Source organism: Brassica oleracea, chromosome C2, assembly GCF_000695525.1.
Source record: "Brassica oleracea var. oleracea cultivar TO1000 chromosome C2, BOL, whole genome shotgun sequence".
Taxonomy (NCBI): Eukaryota; Viridiplantae; Streptophyta; class Magnoliopsida; order Brassicales; family Brassicaceae; genus Brassica; species Brassica oleracea.
This window is the reverse complement of record NC_027749.1, coordinates 7,170,722-7,191,956: the sequence shown is the minus strand read 5'-3', so window position 1 is coordinate 7,191,956 and position 21,235 is coordinate 7,170,722. Positions and strand designations below refer to the sequence as shown.

Sequence of the window (21,235 nt, the reverse complement as noted above, 5' to 3'; positions counted from 1 at the left end):
ATTAATCAAATTTTCAAGCATTTTCATATATATCACCACAATTAGACCTGAGATTATTATCCGGGATCCAGATCCGCTCCGGATCCGCTACGAAAATAGGATATCCGGAGTGTCTGGATCCAAATCTGGATAGTAAAATCTTGGATCCGTCAAAACCGATTCCGGATATCTTAATTTTTACGTCCATATTTTTATAATATATTAAAAAATTTAATTTCATTAATATTTATTTTTGATATATTAATATTTATACATAAATTAGTCTTATAATATTATATTTTAATTTTTCCAACATTATACATATATATAAAAAATCTTAAATAAATATTTTATTTAATTATTATTTTATAAAATTTAGTATTGTTTTTAAAAATATATTTTTTAATTTTTTTTACGGATCCGGATCCAAATCCGGATATTCGTGGGTAATATAATATCTAAACGGATATCTAAAATACGGATATCCAGAAGCCACGGATCCGGATCCGAATATTAAATTAACGAATTCGACGGATATGAGTATCCTAAATTATCCAGATATCCGGATTCGTCTCGGGCCTAACCATAATGTTGCATGAGCTTCTCTATAACATAGTTACATCACCACATACATCATATTAGGAAATTGATTCTCCATGCACATGGGTTGACGTAGTCAATATAAATCAACAATGTCTATCATACAGTAAACCTCTATAAATTAAAATTTTGAGATTATGCTAGTTCATTAACTAATTTAAAATAATTCCCCCTTTTTGATTTATATTTTTAAATTTTGTTTAAAACATAAGAAAATATTTTATTTCATGATATTATATATTAGTTAAACTTTATATATTTAAATTTCATCTATTTTTATTAGATTTGTATGATAGATTACAAAAGCAACATTAAAATATTGAAATGAAAATGAAATTAGATATCAAATTTATTTTAACGAATTTTTTTTATTATGTTTATATAAAATGTATATATTGTAAATATTGATTTATGATTTTAATGAGACCATATTAAGAGTTTTCTAAAAATTGTTTATCTTATTATTTATCGAATTATGTCATACTTTTTAGATGTCCAACTTAGAGCATATAAATTTATAAATTTATTGTGATTATTAATTTATGAAGTATTAATGTATAGATTTTCTACTGTATTTAGACATATATATCACTCTCTTATTCTAAACACAAGCTGCACTAGTTTATTATTTTGAAGTTCTTTCTTTTTGTATTACTGAAAGTTAATTTTGCATAAATATGGTAATTGGAGGGTAGTTTTGAATTTTTTTTCATTTATCTCCACAAGTTGCACAATTTTATTTATAGAATATGATCCTCTTCCTCTCTGTCAGAAATTGCCGATGTTATATAAGATCCCTCTTTCTGCTGCAAATCTAAGCAAGTCCAACCGTGAAAAAGTTTTACAAGAGACTTCACTCCTCCTTCAGTGGCTCTTCCATTTTTAATAGTAAGCTCTTTTGGCTAGTTGGATGTCTTTGATATTTGTTTATGTATACATATATATATATATACATGCCCCACATGATAAATTATTACCAATTTTAATATCAATTATGCATTATGATATATATATATGATATTTCACTCTTCAGTTTCTCTATGGTTATATATGTTACTGTTGGATGTACTTTATATATTTTATAAAACAAAATTTGATGCAGAAAAAAGTTTAGTGTCGAGGATGGATCCAGGACATTGCATTTACAAAGTATCAAAGTCAATTCGGAATGTGAAACCCCAAGCCTATAGACCTCAGGTGGTCCTCATCGGTCTGCATAATCGTTCTATAAAACAGACTGCTAACGACGGTGCAGGAACGAGTAGTGATCAAGGGTACGCATATTCACATACGATTTTGTCATTATCATGGTTCATGGAGCAGGTTTCATTAATTGAGATTTGAGACTTGAGATAGAAATGTAATGATTAGGAAAAAAATAGTTGAAAATTAACCGCTGGAGAATAAATAGTTTGTGTTAAGTAAACAAAAAGCCATCAAACAAATTGATAGATTAAATACTGCTACTCTATTAATTGGGCTTTGTTTCAAAAAAAACAAAAAATTAGTTGGGCTGCGGAATTTTTTACAGCCTTTACTACATTTGCTTACTAATCAGGCTTTAAATATTTTAGTGGATCATATATAAAAGATATAAAATGTAAGTTCATAGTACGATTATACACATACGAACACTTGAACACACAGTGGATCATAAGCTTAGCACATTGTATAAAATAATAGATTTCATATAATGTTTTTAATATCGAAGGTATATAAACTGTCATTAAAATCTCTTAAATGAATATTTACCTGTACAAACGTTTTTTATATCTGCAAGAAAAAAATCATAGATAGATTAGTAGAGTTAACAAACTTTAGAATAATATTTAAATTGGAATTTGTTTCCCCTACCGAACCTCACATATATGATATATAGAGATTAACATCACTCTCATTTTTCTAACTCCCTTTTAACCTTTATCATGTTTTGTTTCACAAAAACTTGATTTCTATTTCTTTGTATATAAAAAATGTATACGAAACTGAGTTTCGTTTATTTAAACAATTTTATATATAAAAATTACAAATGTAAATGTGTTTACCTTTTTCCAAAAGATAAAGATTTTCACATTGAAATCATTTCATGTCTCTGATAATAGTACTCTAAAAGAAAACTATGACTTTCAATTCCTTTGTAGAATCTGATGGAATCTTCAACTTATACTTCTAAAGAAAGAATCATCGAGATTTTTTTTTTAAAAGAGAAGAATAAAGATCTTTCTCATACTCAAAACTTAAAAAAAAAAAAAGACAAAGAAGATGAGAGAAAAATACATAAAATTTTGAGTGAAAGGAGATGAAACAATTAATATTGAGAGTTGCTGAATTTCTCAACGTGTTATGATAATAATTAGAAAAAAAGCAGGAACTTTTTTTTACAGTTACTAAACATCTACAATCAAACGAACGTGGTGATACAGATTTGTTTTTTTTTGTACAATGTTAAATTTAACTTTTTATGATTTTTTTTTTAATTTTTAAGGTTTTAAAAAAAAATTACACATGTCAAATTTTGATGGCTCAAGTGACTTGTGCTTTATTATATAAAGGATAACCACATTCAAATATTTTTTAAATTTTGGTCTAGGTTCAGTATAGATCTTTTCGGGTTTGGTTTGAGTTTGGATACCCATTTAGTTATTTAAAATAAAAATTCATATATGCTTTAAAATTCTCAAAAATACAAAATAAAATAATAAATAACATACAAGTTTGAACATCACATGTCTAAATATCTAAATTCAGATAAAATTGTTTCACGTTGAATATTTGGAAGAAAAATCATTAGGAGTTTTGGTGTTGTAAATGTCTTTTAAACTATTTTGGATATTTAGTTTGGGAAAATTTCATAAAAATACCCTAAATAAATTAAGTTAATTTTTTTTAATATACAAACTTTTTCGCTATCCAGTTTAATACATTAACTATTTTTTTCATTTTAACACCCAAAATTTTAAAATTTTGCCCATTTTAAAAACCAAGCTATGTTTATTTTAATCAAAAAATTAATAAGTTTCAAATAAAATTAAAAAATATCTAAATTTCACGAAAAAAATCGTAAATTCTAATTTTATTTTATGTTTTATAAATAAAAGTAACTAAATGATGGAAATCTTAAATTCTGTAATAAATATTTTAAATTTTAAATATTAAATTTAGTTTATTTTCTGAAATAAAAAACGAATTTCTTTATTTTCATTTAAAATTATTTTCCAAAATTACAATTTCCTCCATAATTTAGTTACTTTCTTTCCTATAACTTAAAATAAAAGTTGAAGCTTTTAAGCTTTTTTAATTAGATTTTGGAATTTTTTTAAATTTTGTTTGAAACTTATTAATATTTTTGATTAAAAGAAGCACATATTGGGTACTAATGGGCATACTCTAAAAGTTTGTGTATTAAAATGAGAGAAATAGTTAGGTTTCAAACTGCGTAACGAAAAATTTGGATATTAAAAAACGTAACGAAGTTTAGTTTGAGTATTTTTATGGAATTTTTACATTTATTTTTGGCTATTATTATATATATTGAGGTTTTCTGAAAATTTAAAAGAAAATATATGTTTTATTTTTTGATATTAAATCTAAAAGTACTTAATATATTTAAGTATATAACTTTTATTCAGATAGTTTTGGATATCCGAAATATTTAGGTTCAGATCGGGTTCAGTGTCGGTTATCCAGATTTTAAAATATGAACCTATTCGGATATTCAAGAATATTCTGTTCAGATTCAGTACTACTTTTTGGACCAAATTCAGTTCGGTTCCTCAGATTCAGATATTTTGCCCAATCCTAGTTAATACAGCTGTTTATTGTTCTTTTTTCTTTTTCAAAGCAATTATTACAAGAATTTAAGAGCTGTAGGATTTTGTCACACAAAAAACAAACAACTACAACAGAAATCTAAAACTCAATTCTACGAAAATTAATCTATAACTACAGCCATACCAATCACAATTAACCTAATTTCTAAATAATTTACTATTGGTAAATCCAAAAGAAATGAAGTACCAACTAAATTTTGTTTGTAACTTTCACGTTAAAAGTCTATTTGAGAATTTTCTTAATATAAAGCTTATTAAAGTTACATATATAAGACTTCAAATTTTTAACAGTTTTAGAAATGAGATAAATATCTATGTAGTAGTGACTTATATGATAAAGTTCTTTTACATTTTTAGTTTGTATGTGTAAAGCTTACTTAAATAGATATCTAAAATTTAACTTCAACTATTATCAAAAGAAAATAACTCTCAAAAACTTATATTGGAATTCTGTTGTTAATATGAAATGATATTTGGTTGAATATTGATAGAAAATGAATTAAAAATTTGGTACAAAAACAGTTTATGGAAAGTATCTATCAAGAAAAAAAAAAGTTTTGGTTAATTGATTAATATGGTGATGGATGCTTATTAGGCAAACCAACAAAACAAAACAAAAGTATGTGAACATGGAGAAACAAAAGAAGACATACTTAAAATCTTTCACAGAAAAAGTGGGGCCAAAGTCTATTCAGGATATGAAGGAAATCATAATAGCAGAAGAAAAAAATATTCGGGGAAGCTATGAGATATCGACCGAGTGGGTACCACCTGAATCCTTCGTGGACCATATCCTAGAGGATTCAGTTTTCATCATGGAATTCATTATCACGCATGGTGAAAACTCACATGACACTAAGCACACTGCAGATGTGAAACAAGATCTCATGTTGCTTGAGAATCAACTTCCGTTTTTCATTTTCCAGAAACTGTTCGGTTCACATATGGAGAAATTGGGTATAATGGGGACGGTTGAACAATTCATCCTGAACTTCTTTTCCCTGAAGATAAAAACGAAAACAAACTTCAGGCATTTCACAGACATGTTCCGGTGTGTTTATGAGGAATCTCTTGAGGAAACTCCAAATCTGAACGACTTGACTGGTGAAGCTATTGGGGAGATGGCGAACGCGGATTACCTGTCCCGTGCAGGAGTGAAATTCAAGGTATTGCATCTTTTATTTCCTCTTCTTTTTAAGTTTCGTTTTCTATATTGATTTTTTTCTTCTTTCTGTAAAGCTTTACCATCCTGAACGAAGAGTCCATCATCAGTTTTTAGAAACTGTCTTTCCACATGTTACCACACTAATGCTTTAAATTTTAAATATAAATCAAAAACAGTAACAGCATTGAAATATTGGTATTTCTCATTTAATAAAAAGACTTACATAGTTTCTCCAGATAATGATGTTCTTAGAAATTTTTAGTCTTTTTATTTTGGATTTGGATATATATATATATATATAGTTACATTTTGGGTAAAAATTTCCTATTGGTTTTGTTACGTTTTAAAGTTTGAATTCGACATTTTAAATTAATGTTTTGAAAACGCTCTGAGAACAGAATATTCTGAACCCTTTTTTGTTTCAGACACCCAGTGAATGGAAATCGTCAGAACGAGAGAGATCTCACAGCGGTAATTTACAGCCGATGACATCGATCTCCAGCGGAAAGGAGACGGATGATTATTCGCTGCATGTGTCATTTAAAGAAGGTTGCTTAGTAATGTCGAGTTTCCGTGCGGACGAAGCTTCTGAAACCATTCTAAGAAATGTCATTGCATTTGAACAGTCCCATGGTGCTGTAAACCCCTTTACATCTAACTACATAAATTTCATAAACTTATTAATTACTAACGAAAGAGACGTTGAGGTACTCACGGCAGAAGGTAAAACATATTACGAAATCAGTTTATACATTTATCTCTTAAAAAGATAATAACAAACATGTATTGCTTGAACACACAGGGGTACTAAGAAACCGTATGGGTAGTCCAAACTTGGTGGTGCAGATGATAAACGATTTAAACCGTGGCCTGAAGGAACCGACAAGTTCGCAATACCTCGGCTAGTGGTAAAGGAACCTCGGCTGAGGTGCCCGCCATCACGACTTCGAGCCCCTGCCACAGCGGATTTAACATCCCTTCCGCTGGGGTGCTGGACCCCCTACGGGGGGATAGTTGGGACTGTGGCTGCCCAGATACCAGAGTTATCAAAAAAAAAAGTTCGCAATACCGCAGCATAGCCATGAATCTCAAAGCTCACTATAAATCTCGGAGAAATAGGTATTGGGCCACTCTCAGCAAAGTCTACTTCCCCGACTTGTTGACCGGAACAGCTACATGTGCAGCCGTGTTTCTCTTGTTTTTGACTCTGATTGGGACGGTGGCTTCTGTAATCCAAGCTTACAAAAGCTTCGAGTCAGTGCCACCGACCATAATATATATGACATCTAAAGCTGACCAAAGAAAGGATGCCCCTTAAACTGGGGGAGATGAGGTTCGGAATCTTCATCCACAAGACACATGAACTCTTTCAAGCCACTATATATTAATTTAAATTGATGTCCTTAAATTTTCTTTAAAGAAAATAAATAAATTTGGCGCCTTGCTTCGAGTAACTTCTCTATCTTCTGCTTGTTTCCGAGTCTTCCTTTTTTAAGTATTCATGTATTTTGGTGGTTGATTGTTTATTTTTGTAGAAGACAATTGTGTTTTAAATCTATGCAGTTTCTACGTTATTGTTCCTCTTTTTGCAAGAAGCCTCACACATATAATATACGAATATATGATAGCTAAGTGTGTTTACTGATGATTTCTGGTGCATCAGGTTTTAATCGTCACAAACAAGAATACCGAACATTTTAAAAGATAAGCCACCGTTTTGGATTTTGGATGTGTAGAAAACTAGTAGGGGCAAAGTAAAACCACGATGGGAAATGTAGTCTCCCTCGACTAATGTCAATCGGTAAGTTATTTTACCAAAACTAACATGTCTTATTTAAGAAACAATACCAAGAAACAATACCAAAAAACAAGAAAAGACAAGAGCAAAAAAAAAAAACTCAGGGCGACCACCGAGCCAACATAAGGAAGAAGAGATCGAGATACGTATCTATGTTTTGGATTCGGATTTGTGAAGGTATAGTTTGCTAAAGACGTGAGAGCCGTAACAAAGTCGATGAAACAAATTAAGATTCATAATGATGTCTGTGAGATCTTCTGATAGCTCTAAGCTAATCTGGTCACTCTTCAAAGCAAGAGATTGTAATACTTAAAACACAAGACACTTGATTTTGGGTAGTTATGACTACCTTCTTTCTGTTGTTTTCCATTTATATAGAAAAGGAGATGGAACTGAGTTACTACAATACTGGAAACAAATAACAAACGTGCTCAGTACCGTCTTAACCAATATAATAGCCCTGGACAAAACACAGAATATAGACCCTTTTATAAATATTATCTATATTTTTTCTTCACTGCATTTTTTGTAACTTGAGCTCTAAGAGCATCTTCAATGCAATAATCCATTTTTTGCACTATAATGATACAACACCAAAATGGAGTTAGATTTTACTCCAATGTATTACTCCATTTTTTACACCAAAAAGAATATTTTAGAATGATCCTACTTTTTTTTTTGTCATCAATGATTCTACTTTTATTTAATTAATAATTGTTACTAATACTTTCTACTTATGAAAATGATCAATTAACTCTAACTATCTATATTTACAGAACTTCCATAAAAAAATAATTCATTTAAATTAAACATTTATTATTAAAAACTACAATCTAAACTATTAAAACATGAGTACAAATTAATCTTGACCTTAAGTTTTCCTTAAAAATTAAAATAAAATGCCACTGGTCTCTGCACAGTCGTTTTATACATTAACTTCTCTATTATACATTAACTTTTTTTTTTTAAAACATTAACTTCTCTACACCGTAAATTCGATTAACAATCCGTTTTGGAAACTAAATTCACGGGTTTGGTTTCGTATAAGATAATATTGTTTTGAGCCTATTATATCTATCTGGCCCAGATCATAACTATTTATATTTTTTGAATCCAAACCGATGAACTCTATAACCAGTTGTTTATAAATTAGCTAACTCATTACAAAACAAACAATTGATGATAAGTTTACAAAATGTTATTGATAGCAAAACATTTATAGACAACAATATTCTCATTGACGATGTCTTATGCATGATCTAATCAATATTAAGTACATAAAGGTCGAATAAAAAAAAAGGGCTTTGCTTCATGTTCAACGTTCAACGATCTATATTGTTAAATTATTACCTAATTTTTCATGATAACAAAATGGCCCAAACGTTTAATTTCAATTAGGGTGGCTTAATAAAATTAGCAAAAATGTGTACTTATTTTCGTAAGTTGCTTTTAATAACTTGCAATCACTATTTTTAATGTTTCTCTCTAAATAATATATTTGTTTAAAAAAATATCAATCTAAAATTTTATTAAGCATATTCAACTTTAAATCCAAAGATTAATATTATAATTTCATAAAACCAGCAAATGTACTTTAAATTTTAACGTTTATATTTTACACTTTAATTTTTACTTTACCAAGTAGAATGGATAAAAATACAATAAAACAAAAACACAATCTCATATAAATAGACGCAAAATACATGGAACATGATGCAACGTTGTCAAAAATTATGAATATATAACAAGAACATAAACAATTATATTTATGAGATTTTTAAAAACTAAAAAATGAATATACATCCGCGCGGGTGCGCAGGTCAAAAGCTAGTAATATATATAAGATATCAGATTTTGGTTCAATATTGAGCATTGGAATATTTTTCACAAATGGTAAATTGGTGCATTTCATAATGAATAATGAGCTTCTTTATCTTTGATTTACCTAAATTGAAGAAGAAAATTTTAAAATCGATCATTTTCATCAGTTGGACGATACTTCACTGATCTTAGCGGTTCCAAAAATGATTTACTTGATTATTAAATTACTTATTTTATGATTTTTTTATATTTTTTATGTTTAGTTTTGATATTTTATTAGTTTATGCATCTTTATGTAAAATTATTATTTAATCTCTTATGGAAATCATATTTTTATGTTATTGTACTATTTTTAAATATTTAAGTATGAAATAAAAACATTCAAGATTTAAAAGATTATTCTCTAAATAAAAAGGTTTCAATAGAGTAACCCTAGCCATTACTCATTTTGGAGTTGAAAATGGAGTGGGGTTGGAATATATTTTACTCAAATATGTTGTTTAGAGTAAAAAAATAGAATATGATTGGAAATGATTTAAGACCTTAAATAAGTAAATAAAATATATCAAAACTAATGGTGAAAGTACAAATTTCTTTTTATTTTATTTTTTAATAAATAAATTAAATTTACTTAATTATAGACCTTTTTAATAATTTAACAAATTGAAATAGACTTTTTAAACAACACAAATTTTTTTATAGATCCATGGATCCATGGCAAATGCGTATGTTGCCATGGGTAAGAGCCGGCCCCTACTCTGCTACAGAACAGGAAGTGGAGATATGCTCTGTTTTATTTAGCTGAAACAAAATAAAAGAGAAAGACTAGTCAATTGACTTAGTTGAGATTAAGTTCCTTCACACGTACAAGTCCTCTCTTCTTCACACGTACAAGTTTGTCCTTGACATGGCTCGATGTCAGAAACGTGAATATATTGCTCAAGCTGATAGCATTTTCATAGTTAAAAACAATTTTCTGAACACCAAGCAAATACTTCATTGGGAAGTTATTAAATAATGGGTTATCTTTCTTCTTCTTAAGAGTAGTATTTATGAAGCTGAGTTTTCTGTGCCTTGTGTGTTAAGTCCTTTATTTTTTTAATTAGGGTCATAATCAATGTTTTTAAAATCGGGCCGGAAGCTGAACAGGATAATTTTTGGGTCCGGTTTAATATGGTTCAACCGAGTTAAACCTGGTTTAATAATCTGGTTTAGTAAATTTTTAATGTATAAATTTAAAAGTAATATTAATAAATATGATACATAATTAAAATATAAATGAATTTTAAATATAAAACATTATAAATACAAACTAGTTTTATGTTTATATGAATGATTTATAGATTTTTTATAGTTTTAATGGTTTCTATCAGCCTAATAATTCTGAAATATCATCCAGCTATGGTCAAACCAATTATTAGATCCAATCCAGTTATTTAACCGGTTCATGGTCGAACCTGGTTCAACCATCGGGTCGGTCCGGTTTTAAAAACACTGGTCATAATATACAAAAAATAATAGTTATATTGTATCAATCTTCTAAATTATATTGCATTACTTTTTTCCTTTACTTGTATATGAATTTTCTCTTCAGTAAACATCTCTCCACTCGTATATTGTCTTTCAAAAAATTGAATTCTATTATTGAAAATCATTTAACCCTTCTTCATCTTAGATCATTCATTAGTTTCTGTGGTAAATACATTTTAGTTTTTTGCTACAAGACTAAAATTTTAAAAGATGTAGCAAGTATAAGAGATGAAAGAAAATAATGTGGAAAGACAATTTCAATTTTTTATAAAGAAGACGATGTTTATAAGTGAAGAGAAATGTCCTAGCGAAGACGATATGCTTATTGCCAGTCCTTCTTATATACCATTTATAAATATCAAAATCTCATCATCTTATTATTTTACAAAAAGATTCGCCTCTTGTAATTTGATTCCTTATGTAATATTGGAAAAATATTTATGTACAAAGGTTATTCAGCATGTAGATGTTATGTTGGTTTGAATTGCTTCTTATTATGTGGTGTTAAGAATTATCGGAATGTTGGGAGTGGGAGTGATTTCTATCTCTCACGGGCCTGCTGTTTCTACTAAGGCTAGATGTTAGACTAAAGTTCTTTCTTGCACACCTTGCTTGGACCATTCCACTCGATCGCGAAAATGCTATGTTTGGTAGGCTTATATTTTAATTACATTTATTTCTATTTTACATGTTATAAGAGACCCAGATCCGGATTTGTGATTGTAAAGTTTTCCGGAGACTTGATGAAGTCATGTCCTGTATTTTTAGAGAGAATTGGTTAAATGGGAGATACTTTGAACTTGAGTTTGTCCCACTAGAACTTTTAAAATTTTAGACCATTCTGGACATGTTTTACTCTTCTGTAATGGAAAATAATATTTTTAAGTTTTAAAATCGGAAACATATGAAAACTATTACAAACATAAGTAAAACTATTTACATGTATTTTTTGTTAAAAATAAATAGTAGAATTATATTTTATTTTTATGTCCTACCTAAACATAGATCATTCGTTCTGGATGTCTACTTAGTTTAGAAATCAGACTCAAAGTATTATATAAAGATCTGTCTAGTGCATAAAACGTAAACAACATATCACATAATTATTTGTTTTTAACTTTATTTACTAACATATCTCATGAAAATCCAAACAAATGGTGTGTCAAAAGTATGTATTCCAATCATTTACACAATTTAGTAGATTAATAGATTATTTGCATGATTAGAAAAAAGTCTTCAGCTTTATTTTTTATTATAACAAATGTGTTAAGAATAATAAAATTTTATGAAAAATGATATATATATATATATATATGTATATATCTAATCTATTAATTTAGAGTTTTACTTTTTATCTACTTAACCTCTAGATGATGAGTAGTGAAGGATGTCATGGGAACTAGAGAGAACACACAATTCTTCTAAGTCAGAGATTGAAACCGACGATGTCATTAAGTCATGTAGTTAACACAGTAAAAAAAGATCGTTTTAAAAGAATGAAATATACACGAAAACACAATTTTCTTTTTGCGGAGTAAACTGTTATATTTTAGACCTGGTCCAAATTTAAAATATGGCAAAATAAATAACTGATTAGTTGGCTCAAATTTTGTTTAACATATGGTCAATAACTGATTTCAAATAATAAGTATTTGACAATTTATTTTCATCTAAATTTTGAAAATACAAAATTTTGTACCAAATATTATATAGCGTATTTATAAAACTAATTAATGAAATATATTATATATGTTAGTTACCTCTGAAATACAAATTTGCATTTTATCAAGTAATATATGGCTATACAAGCATTTATCTGTAGACAACAAATCGTTTCATTATATGTCAATTATCAACATATTGGATTGTTGTCACGGATAAAATCGGATAAGATCGATCATCACATTAGTAACAAAAACCCTAAACATGCAAATCATCTAAGCTAATATTTTAAATTATACAATAATTTCATTTATTAGTTATTAAATTACTACAAAATAAATATAATCTGCGTTTTAACGCGGATCAAAATTTAGTATGTTATAAATTATTGTATGTGCTCTATTGAGATATATTTACATATACTATTTTCCTGACAATATTACACTTCCAACAAATTTCTACAATCTTAGATTTTTGGTTTCTTTAGTTATAGTGGTCAACTTTAATTTATTTAATCTGATCTTATGGATTTACCTTACTTTTCTACACCGAATGCTCCCCCAGCCATAAGTTTAGTTGGTCAATTTTGTGTCTATATTTAGCTATCACCTTAAGATATTATTTATCACAAATAGAAACTATAAATACTATACCTTTGAGTCTTTGGCGTCTTTAGATCTGAAAATGAACCATCTCATTATATTTGTATTAGTTATTGCTATGTGTTTAGGATTGAATGAAAGTAAATCCGGATGCTTTCCAAACACTGTAGAGTTTAAAAATCAACTTGGACCTGGCAGTATACTCAAAGTCAACTGCACGTCAAACACAAATGAAAATAAAGGTATCCATGATGTCAAATTCAATGAAAAATACCAAATTTCATTTAACGAGGCAGGGAAAGAGAGAATAGTGTGGCGTTGTCATTTGAGGCAGGGTAAGAAAATGGAGCATTTTCAAGAGGTATGGAGTCTTTATGTAACAGCGCGTTCAAAATGTGGTCAGATGCGCTCATACACTGCTAAACTTGATGGGATTTACTTAGTGACAAATAATCAACCCACCAATCCAAAACTTCTTTGGAAGTAATGTGTTTTTTTCTTTTCTTTTCTTAAGAACTAATCATTTATGAAGCTAAGTTTTTATTGTCACTAGCGTAAACCCGCCCTGCGGGCGGCCGTGTGAATGAATAAATAATATAAAAATATTTTAAATTGTAAGAAAAATTATGAAAATCTCATTCTCATTTTATTATCAATTAAAATAATATTAACTTTAATTATTTGTGTTGTTATTATTATTAGACAAATATTATCTCATCTTTTAAAGAAAAATCTATTAAAACGTTAATGACTTCATTTATTGTTTTTAATATTCATTTTACTTGGCTATAAAAGAAAGTAAGTGGATATGATAATAACAACCTTTTGTAGTTATTTCTTTTCTCTTATACATAATAGTTAAATTATTAAGAACAATAAATATATTTATATTTAGTTCACCCATGATCTGCCGAGGTTTAACCATGATTATTAATCAAATTCTTATATGTAACTCATTGCATCACACACATGTAGATATATTAGTCATGAGTATTGTGTAGAAGATAATATAACGTTATTTCGGTTTCATTAATTGTAACTCATTGCATACAAATATGTAATAGACAATGTAGACATGTAGAAAAAAAAATATAATGTTGCAATATTGTTTGTATGTCAGAGTAGAAACATATCTTGGTTGTTTTAGAAACAATTTTAAAAATGGAGAAGGGAGTAGAGAAACAAATTAGGAATTTTCTAGAATTCGTAAAAGGTTCTCAATATGCATCTATTGGTAATGCTCTAGAACATGCCAACAAATATGCTTAAGCATTATTCTAGGAGCCGACGATGTGGCTGAAGACTGTATCCTCTTCAATCTATGCAAGACGTGCTTCTTAGTTGCTTTAAAACTCGTCGGGATCAGCAAGTTCGTGACCGATGCATCACCTGCAGTGTTTCACCAGCTGGTTCATTCTCATTATCAGTAGGACCGACACAAACATTGGTGGTAAGTGAGTCGCTCCAGACATATATCATTGCGAGGGCCACAGTTGCCACCCTGGGTTCAGAGACAAAATACTGTTAGTTCATAGGTGGTTGCAAAAAAAAAAAAAGGGTAACACATTAAACACTTTAAAATTATCTTGCTTTAGGGAAGAAGTCTGAAGTAGATGATGGGCTAGACTCAATAGAACTTTTTGTGTACATCTCTTGGCTACAATGTTGGTGAGCCTCTTCTATATCTCACGACCTCCTCCTTCGTATCCACTTGACGTCATCCTTTGGTATCACTTTGGATTCAGCAGCTTGGTTCACTAACGTGACTGTTGCAGTGCTAAGAGCCATCTTTAAGATTTGCTCTTCTTCTCAGCCTTTTTTGCTTCAGGAGCATCACTTTCAAACACAAACGATTTACGGCTCAAAAACATGTACTGGAGATTAAACACAAAGCAATTATGACATCAAACCTCGGCCGTCCAAGTTCTTCTAAGCTCACAGGTGCACTATTCCAGGACCATAAGCTACTGGTGTCGCCCTAATCATCCAAAGATTCCACTTTTTGCTCCTGCAGAAAAAACAAACTCGATCAATGAATCAGATCTTGGAAACACTCAGTTGCTCATTTCATTTGGCAACATAATGTATTTCAAATCCAGTTACATATAATCAGATATCAACAGAGATTCAGACATCTAAGATGTAAACTGAAATTAAAATAGGAAGAGACGCAGGGACATCTGCTAAACTGCAACACAAAGAACACAATACAAATCAGCATCAATCAAACGATGAAGAAATCATACTAAGAATATACACAAACAAAAAAAATTAAAGTAAGAAACAAAATCGTAAAATGCAACAACTTTTCTATAAACAGCCACAGAAATTGTAAATAAAATGCAACGGAATCGTAAAATGCCACAAAATAACTAAATCAACAAAAATTATAAAAAAAAACTATATAACATAAGCGTTAAGCTAACCTACTTTTCAACTCAGATTGTAATCATAACACGTTGTATTCTCTGAGTTTCATTGTTAAAGGTGACCTTGATGCCACAAACAACACCTAAAACATCCGCATAAGACATGTGTAACAGCCGCTGAAAACATTATTAAGCTCTAAATTTCAGATTAAAAGTTAGAGCTTGAGAAAAGGATGAGTAGGCAAACATACCCTGCAAATCCACGTCAGTATTAGTAGTAGATTCTCTCTTCCCTCAACAACTCAGCAGGCGCTTGAAAGTGTTGAGTCTATGATCCCCAATAAACCTTGGACCAACGTTGTCTGAAAATATTAGTGCCTACAGCCTACAGTCAGATGACATGCATCGAATAGATGAATCAAAAATTTAAAACTGAATAAAAAAGAGGAAATTATCAGGAGTGTTACCTTCTCATCGAAAAAACCATGTCCAAACCCATAAACTCTTCATATTCCTTGCCTACAAAAAACGAAGAAGACGTGTCACAACTATCTCCTTTCAACGATCTGCCTTCAAATCAAAAGAATTGGAGCTTAGTACTCGCCATAGGTGGAAGCGGTGTTTCTAGGTTTTATCAGTTTTTGATTATAAGAAGGTTTGAGAATTTGCTAGACATCGATACAACACATATATAGTCCTTGAATTGGTAGGGCATTCAATGAATCTTGATAGGATCTGACGTAGGTTATGTGCCTCGTAGCTCAAAAAGAATAAGGACTCGTATCGTTAAGAGTTAAGAACGGCAGCGTTTAACTAATGATACTGTGTATATAGATTGATATGGGCCTAATCAAGTGTAGATGCAGCTCACGACATAAGCATTTCAAATTATGAGGTGAAACAAAAAGCCCATGACGTATACCTTTTAATGAAACGATGAGTTTTGTGTTTATGGGACAGGTGTCGCGCGTAGGAGAGCCTAATTTATGACATGACATCATAGCTGGACACTGTTGAAGAGATTCACGTCCTACTTTATATATAAAGATGTGCGTTAAGTCTTTTTGAGGTTAAAATGTACAATGTATAATAAAATATGAGTTTACCTGTACTCATAATCATAAATCTTATAAATTACATCGCTTTAATTTTGTTTTCCAGAAGTATAATAATTATAACGCTTATAGACAGTGGCGGACCTACATGCAACCAAGGGGGTTCAATTGGCACCCATAAAAAATATTTTCTCCCTATAGCTTAAAGATTTATTAAGCTTGAACCCGTTGGTTTTTGGTTTTGACAAAGAATTTTATGTTTTGACACTTCTAATAAATTTTCCTCGGTCCACCACTGCTTATAGAGTATCCAAAAAAACAAAGAAAACACGCATAATGTATTTTTTTCAAAAGTATAATAAAGATGTACTCTGAAAACTAATTTGATACAATAAAAATATAATAACTTCTCTTTCTAATAACCTACTCTTTTTTCTCTTAACATATTTCTTCCCCTCCAGCTTTTGGTGTTTCTTTTTCCGTTTCGTCTGACACTTCATATGCGGTTAAGAGATATCTTTAGTGAAGATTAGGTTGCGAATCATGAGTTCACTTTTGATAACCTTTCACATTTGTAGTCTTTCATCCACGTTAGCGGTCCGAATCTTGTAGGTGGTGGATCAGTTTGATTTGCTCTGGTATCTAATACTAAAGGGCATGGGCGGATGCAGAAATGTATTTTGGTGGGGGCACATATACATAAAACTATTTTTCAGCTGGGAGCATTTCATAGACACCATGAGAATTACTGAAGGAAAATTTAAAATGTGATGGGAGCACGTGACCCCATATCCTTGGCTGTACGTCCGACCCCTGCTAAAGGGTTTTGGTTCTTTCTCCATGTTCAAGATGGCTTGCGGTGTTTGCTTTTTCATCCGCTGTTCTCGTAGTTGTTCGATTGAGCATTTTTAAATTACTCTTTTATTTAGGTATTTTTCTAATGAACCCACCAAGGGATTATGTAATGGATCTCTTTATTTGTCTTTCTTTATTTTCTCTTTTTCTTTTATGTCGGTATTATATTGTCTCAAGAAAAAAACAAAAGAATTATAATAAAAAAAATCTTTAGAAAAGTAAGTTGATAACTTGATATAATACTTTATAGATTAATATATGTGTGTTGCATGGATATATATATATATATATATATATATATATACTATTGTTAGGATAGTACACTTCCAAGATTTTCTAGTCTTAAACTTTTGATTTCTTTAGTTATAGACTTATTAGTGGTAAAAAAATTCAAGTTTAATTTATTTGATCTGATCTTATTAATTTACTTTTACTTTCTGACACTGAATGCTCCTCCGGCCATCGGTTTTAATCGGTTAATATATGTGTCCAGATTTAGCTATAAATTATAAATACTACAATTTGTGTCTTTGACGTCTCCAGATCCAAAAATGAATAATCTCATTATTTTTGTGTTAGTTATGTGGTTTGGTTTGTTACAAAAAAAATTATGTGTTTTGGTGTGAACAAAAGTATATATGTTGCCCTCTTAACACTTTATTAATATAAAATCCAAATGAATCGGGGTGATTGGTTGAGATGTAGCAATAAATTTGAACTTTAATTTTTGTCTACAACCATAAAAGATAGAAAAAACTGAAAAAAATAGACATTTTGAACTTTGGTTTGTCTCATTAGGATTTTCAGATTTTTTTTATCGTTTTGGACATGATTTACCTTTCTATAATGGAAAAGAAAAAGTAAATTAAATTTTGAAAATATTAAAAATATGAAAACTATTAGAAACATTAGTATAACTATTTATATGTTTAATTTTTTAATTAAAATATTGGAATCATATTTTATTTTATATCCTAACTGATGATACTCATTCAGGTCATCTAATTAGTCTAGAAATCAGATATTAAGTATTATACATTGATCTATTTTTGCTATATAAAGCAAAAAAAAATTACTTATATATTCTACTTTGGATATAATTCGTTCGGTTGTATTTTTTCAAAATATCGTTAGTCTATGTAAAGCTAGATTACAGCTTGTAAAACTAACTCTATTTGTTACCTTATCTTGTTTATGTGTCATAATCCGATCCAGCTATTACCTAATGCTACACATGATGAATAATTGATTTTCCACCCACTATGCAGTGTACTACTCTATGTATGATACATATTATAGCCAAACCACAAAAGTATGGAAACTTTCTTATTTCGGTTAATATATTTCTTAAATATACATGAAATCTAACATAAATCTCGCACAATATCTTCTATTCCACGTTTTGCAAATTACAAAGTTTGTGGCCGATTTGAAAACATCCAAGAGAGGGACCATTCTGAAATTGCGAGGAGGTCTGAAATGCACAATTGAAAGTTTTGGTTTATCCAAAGGTCTTGTCTGCAAATGAAGAAACTTTGGGGTCAAAAGAAAATATATCAGAAGCTTAAGGACCTAATGGATAAAAAGGAGAAACTCCACCATTGTTGCTCAAGCTTCCTCCGTGACAATGGGGATTGAAGATCCGGTGACGACTGAGATGCTCCGATCTTAGTGTAAGGAGACTTCGTGGTGACTGAGCAACTTTCGCGGAGGTTTGTGGCGAATTGAAGACGACAAGACGGCTTATCGAATAAGACGGTCGCGGTGGCTGAGATTGGTGAGCACGGGCCGCGAGCTCGACCGAGCAAGACGACGATATTGGTTCGGTGCTGCTTGTCGGAGGTGAACGGACGACGACGGAGGTGAGCTTGATGGCGGATTGGAGACACAGTTCAGACCAGAGAGTCAAGCTTCAAGTTGGTGACCACGAACCGTCGATATATGCGTCTCCAAGCTTCGACTCCAACCTTTTCTAATTCATCTTTTTTTAACTTAACAAAATTGTATTAAAAACAATTAATAAATGTTAAATATTCTAGTTAAATTTAATTTAGATTAATTTACAGATATAATGGTATTAACGTTAATTAAAATTCTAATGGTACAAAAATCTTAGATTAAGTTCTAGGGAGACAAACCCAAGTTCTAATTGTACCATTTTTTCTAATTTTCTCTAAAAGTTATCGATCATGTTTAATTTAGTTTTTAAAAATAAAGTTAAAAAGAAAAAAAATGGATGTAATAGACTTGTTTGGTAAAACACAATTTTGTAAGCTATAGACAACGATATAATTTTTGTCAGCAAAGTTTTTTTTTTCATTTAATTCTTACAACTACATTAGATACATATAAATCAAAAAACAATTATAGACAAAATTCTTATATAATCTATATATAAAAATATGTTCGTCTCACTCCTGTTGCGTCACGTCATAAAGTCGGTTTCTGATAGGCCGACACGTGTCCAAGTTGGATGATACTCACCATTTCACTTAATCACAATTATTAAACGGCTTTTCTCTTTTTGTTAATAAATATTTCAGATTAGTGTTTTGAGCTTAACATAATTGAGTTTCTGGGCTCTAGGGTAACACATGAGGGGGTCCCACATGAGACGGCTTTTTCTCCAAAAATAATGTCGACGAATGAAAGACAGATTTGCTGCGTTTTAACAACTGCGGTTCAAACCTACGGCCAATGAAAATTTGCTGCACCGGCCACGCTGAATTCCGATCAAGGTCAGTTGGAAGGCGTCGTATTTGGCTATTCGATTTCACTTCTTCTACCCTTGGTTGAATTTTGGAACCGTTATGGAAGTCGGTTGGATTCATGCATCCTCATTGACTATCACATTAAATCATTCAATGAACCCCTTCATTAAAACATTTTAACTCAAATATAACTAATCTTAACATAAATAATCTTTTGACACCCTAAAATTCTCAAAACCATAAACATTATTATATACTTCTCTTAACAAAATTTTACAAAACATACATACAAACGGAATATACAATTACATCACAAAAAAAAACATGAATTACTTTAGAAATGACTTCAAGTTTTGAGTCATATTCGCAAAAAAAAATCTTAAATAAGTTAGTTTAATTAATAATATTATAAAACAAAATATTTGAATAAAATAAATATTAAAAATATAATGTTATTTATCAGAGAATAGTAAAATTTACTGTCATTATAATTCAAAACAAAAAAAATAATTATAAAGATCTCATAAGTCTTTCATTATTTTTTTCGTTTATAATATTTTTTAATCTATCATAATTTTAAATTACTTCATAAATTATTATAAAATCACTTTTATTATAACTTCCCGTCCGTAGGACGGGCCGACCCTAGTATAAAATAAGAATTTGTTTTCAAACATATAAATTTGCAGATATCTCTTCCACTTTGTTTGATACAAGTAAATCTATAAAACCATATAAATTTGTTTTCAAACATATTCTTATATAATATAAAATAATAAGTAAAAAGTAGTGAAAGAATATGTTCTGTAAATATTTAGATTTTATTACTTGTCACAAAATTTAAGAAAAAATTGTAGGTTTTATAATGATTTTATATTGTTTTCTTAATTTCATAAATTTATAAGTAATTTTGTGAATAAAATTATATGTTAAAATAATAATTATACAGAACTACACATTTAAAACTATATATTTGATTATATATATATATATCTATTTGTTTATAAGCCGGAGAGGAGCGGGTATACACATCCTAAACTTTTAATATTTGTGATTTTTTTCGTTTTAATGGATATTTATTTTTAATATTTGCTTTGCTCTGAAGAAATTTGGATATCCAAATTTTTCGAATCAGAACGAATAACAGATCAAAACAAATTTTATGGATAAAATGTAGAACCTACTTTCAGACTCGTGTTTCTTTAGTTATAGTGGTCAACGTTAATTTGCAATTTAAATTTATTTGATCTTACCTTAC

The 21,235-nt window shown here is 29.7% G+C and overlaps 1 protein-coding gene and 1 long non-coding RNA gene across 2 annotated transcripts; one reads left to right on the top strand and one right to left on the bottom strand.

Moving 5' to 3' along the window:
- The first annotated feature begins 1,372 nt into the window (after positions 1–1,372).
- Positions 1,373–6,480, top strand: LOC106323320 (UPF0481 protein At3g47200-like). The gene is made up of 5 exons (XM_013761464.1): positions 1,373–1,467; positions 1,682–1,853; positions 5,005–5,575; positions 6,000–6,297; positions 6,377–6,480. The coding sequence occupies exons 2-5, from the start codon at positions 1,702–1,704 to the stop codon at positions 6,478–6,480; spliced, it is 1,125 nt and encodes a 374-aa protein (XP_013616918.1). The 5' UTR covers positions 1,373–1,467; positions 1,682–1,701.
- A 9,126-nt stretch (positions 6,481–15,606) lies between these two features.
- Positions 15,607–15,876, bottom strand: LOC106325623. The gene is made up of 2 exons (XR_001266961.1): positions 15,824–15,876; positions 15,607–15,741 (listed from the first exon to the last, which is right to left on the bottom strand). It is a non-coding gene; the product is annotated as an uncharacterized LOC106325623 (long non-coding RNA).
- Positions 15,877–21,235: the final 5,359 nt, after the last annotated feature.